The sequence below is a fragment of the Gossypium arboreum genome, chromosome 13 (assembly GCF_025698485.1).
Source record: "Gossypium arboreum isolate Shixiya-1 chromosome 13, ASM2569848v2, whole genome shotgun sequence".
NCBI classification, from domain to species: Eukaryota; Viridiplantae; Streptophyta; class Magnoliopsida; order Malvales; family Malvaceae; genus Gossypium; species Gossypium arboreum.
Window position 1 is genome coordinate 109833783 of NC_069082.1, and position 3246 is coordinate 109837028.

Genomic DNA, 3246 nt, shown 5'->3' on the forward strand with positions numbered 1-3246 from the left:
ACATGCACTTATGAATCCAAATCAATTATATTTTCTTTTCCACAGGCACAGTAAATAGAGAAATTGCAGGCAACATCAGTTTTAAAATATTGAAATAATTATTTTTTGGGTGAAATGAAATAAAAATTTTAATCAGCAAGAGTAGGCTAACCACTCACAATCACTGATATATATTTATATTATCTAATTAAATAAATGGCAGATGTCACGTTTGAAATTTTGGACTAACCTATAAGCAAAATTGACTTCTACATTACTATATTACACTGAAGCCTGAAATAATTTGCTGTTTTAGGAATAAATAAAGAAAAAACTACGTTCTGAAAAGCAATCATCAACACCTACAATAAATTTTAACCCAGATAATAATATTTAAAATATTTCAGCTAGTAAAAAATGTTAAAAATCAATTATTATTAGAGATAATATTTTATGCATTATTAAATCGTTGATGCATATCAATGAATCACATTAAATCATCTTATCAATAAGTAAAATAATAAAATCTTTCAATACTTATAAAATTAAGTTATATTTTTTTAAATGTGTTACTATCACAATTTAAATTAAATTATAATTATTTTAAATGTATAATAAATATTAAAAATTATATGTAATTTTTAAATTAATATTTTAAATTAAATATTATAATTATTTTAAAATGTGAATTTAGTAATATGATAAAAATTACAATATTATTGATTATAGATAGATAATTATATTAAAATATTGATATAATATTTTTAAATATTAATAATTTGTGCAATAAAAATGCAATAAATTATTAAAATTTTGATAATTTACTGAAATTGGGCTGTATATCTAACAATCTTTCAAACTAATGACTTTCCTTAATAAAAAAGAAAAGAAAAGAAATCAAATGTATTGCAATTTTCTATTCAATTTTGGTCAGAGGAGTCGGATTGGACTGAGAGTATATTTTCTGTAACAATCTTTCAAGGTAATCGACCCAAGCAAATTTGTCTGGATCTGCTGTCATGTAATATGTAATGACAGGCAAGTACTTTCTATAAATTCACAAAATGAAAGGCATTTAGCAGTAAGCTTGTTTCTCTCTTCAATATTAATCTGGTCTTTGCTTTCCAGTTATGGAGCTTCAACTCCCTTCATTCCAAGTCCTCCTCAGCATCCTCCTTGTTTCCTTCTTCATATTCAGAAGTTTAAAGAAATCAAAACCCAAAAATCCCGACCTTAAGCCAATTCCAGGGCCGAGAAAATTCCCCGTGATCGGGAATTTGCACCAAATCGCTAGCCCATCACCCCACAAGACGTTGAGAGACTTGGCCCTGAAACATGGACCACTGATGCATCTCCAACTGGGGGAGATATCGACGGTGATAGTATCTTCACCGGAAGTGGCTAAAGAGGTGACGAAAACCCACGACATCAACTTCTCGTACAGGCCAGCCATGGAAGTTCCCAGGGTCTACACCTACGATTTCACCAACATCGCCTTTGCACCCTACGGGAACTACTGGAGATACCTTCGCAAAGTGTGCAACACGGAGCTGTTGACCGCCTCGAGGGTCCAGTCCTTTCGGTCTATAAGAGAAGCAGAGGTTTTAAATCTGGTGAAAACGATACATGAGAGCGAGGGGAAGCCGGTGAACCTTAGCGACATGATTTTCTCAATGACATATGGGATAGTTGCCAGAGCGGCCTTTGGGAAAAAATGCAAGGATCAACAGACTTACATTGACAGCATAACCGAACTCACAAAGTTGCTTTCTGGCTTCAGTTTGTCTGATTTTTATCCTTCCATTAAACCGCTTCAGCTTTTTAGTGGTATGAAGACCAAAGTTGAGAAGATGCATAAGGAGAATGATAAGATCATCGCGAACATCATTAAGGAACATAGAGAGAGAAGGGCCAGAGAAAAGAGCGGACAAGCAGAAGCTGAACAAGAAGATCTCGTTGATGTGCTCTTAAGGATTCAGGAGGAGAATGAATTCCCCTTGGCTGACAAGAACATCAAATCAGTCATTGTGGTATGTTATTAACCCTTTGTTTATACTTGTCTGACCTTTTACCTTGTCTTCTTCTTCTTCAGACGTCCTTATTTTCCATTGAAAATGTTATGCTTGCCTTTCAGGACGTTTTTGGTGCGGGAAGTGAAACATCATCCACAACCGTGGAGTGGGCACTCTCCGAAATGATAAAAAATCCATGGGTGATGAAAGAGGCCCAAGCTGAAGTAAGGCGAGTTTTCGGACCAAAAGGAAACGTTGACGAAACAGGCCTTCATGAACTCAAATACTTGAAAGCAGTCATTAGGGAAACCTTCCGAATCCGCCCATCCGTGCCATTGTTGCTCCCAAGAGAATGTCACCAAGCTTGCGAAATTAATGGCTACCATGTCCCGGAAAAAACCAGAGTCCTCATTAACGCATGGGCCCTCGGAAGAGACCCTAATTACTGGAACGAACCCGACAAATTTAACCCTGAAAGGTTCCTCAATGGTTCAGTCGATTACACGGGAACAAATTACGAATTCATCCCATTTGGGGCTGGAAGAAGGATGTGCCCAGGGATCACCTTTGCCACACCCAACCTCGAGCTGCCTTTGGCCCATCTGTTGTTCCATTTTGACTGGAAGCTACCTAATGGAATGAAAGGGGAAGATCTTGATATGAGTGAGGTGTTTGGCATGACTGTCAAGAGGAAAACTGAACTTGTTCTTATTCCAACTCCATATCATGGATCTAAAATTGTTCATTAGAACCACAAAGATCATTTGGTTGGTTTCCTTTCAGTATCATATGTCCTAGTTGCCATGTTGTAACTTATACCCCTAAAACATAATACTTGTTCCTGTCAGGTCTTTGGTAAAACACAATAAGCTTACGCCGCCTATTTCTTTTTGTTAATGTTAATGAAACATGGAATAACCGGATTTGAGCCGGTGCTTGGCCCTACTTTTGATTTTTTGATGTTAAATAAAGCTTGTAACTATTGCATTATTTAAATTATAATATTATAAAACCTAAGTTGTAATCTATTGATAGGGTATTTAGAAAAAATCAAATTTTAATATTAATAAAATATCAATGTAATAATATTTTATTAATTCAAAATTGAAGTATTTGCTTTAGGTATTAACTTGAATTTGTTTTCAATTAAAGTGAATGATATTTATAAAATATTTTTTCAAATTAATTAATGAACAATTATAATTATAAATTTTATTACTATCTTCTATTATTAATGGGAGTGATTTACTTACAT

General features: G+C 34.3%; 1 protein-coding gene across 1 annotated transcript; it reads left to right on the forward strand.

Annotated features, from left to right (window-relative positions):
- Positions 1 to 1032: 1032 nt before the first annotated feature.
- LOC108461142 (cytochrome P450 71D10-like) lies at positions 1033 to 3003 on the forward strand. Its single transcript, XM_017760862.2, has 2 exons — positions 1033 to 2009; positions 2114 to 3003. The coding sequence occupies exons 1-2, from the start codon at positions 1110 to 1112 to the stop codon at positions 2738 to 2740; spliced, it is 1527 nt and encodes a 508-aa protein (XP_017616351.1). The 5' UTR covers positions 1033 to 1109; the 3' UTR covers positions 2741 to 3003.
- The last annotated feature ends 243 nt before the right edge of the window (positions 3004 to 3246 follow it).

Excerpts from the sequence above, each read along its gene's own strand:
- LOC108461142 (XM_017760862.2), top strand. The coding sequence starts at position 1,110 with ATGGAGCTTCAACTCCCTTCATTCCAAGTCCTCCTCAGCATCCTCCTT. Across the intron at positions 2,010-2,113 it reads ACATCAAATCAGTCATTGTG|GACGTTTTTGGTGCGGGAAG; the intron begins GTATGTTATTAA and ends CTTGCCTTTCAG.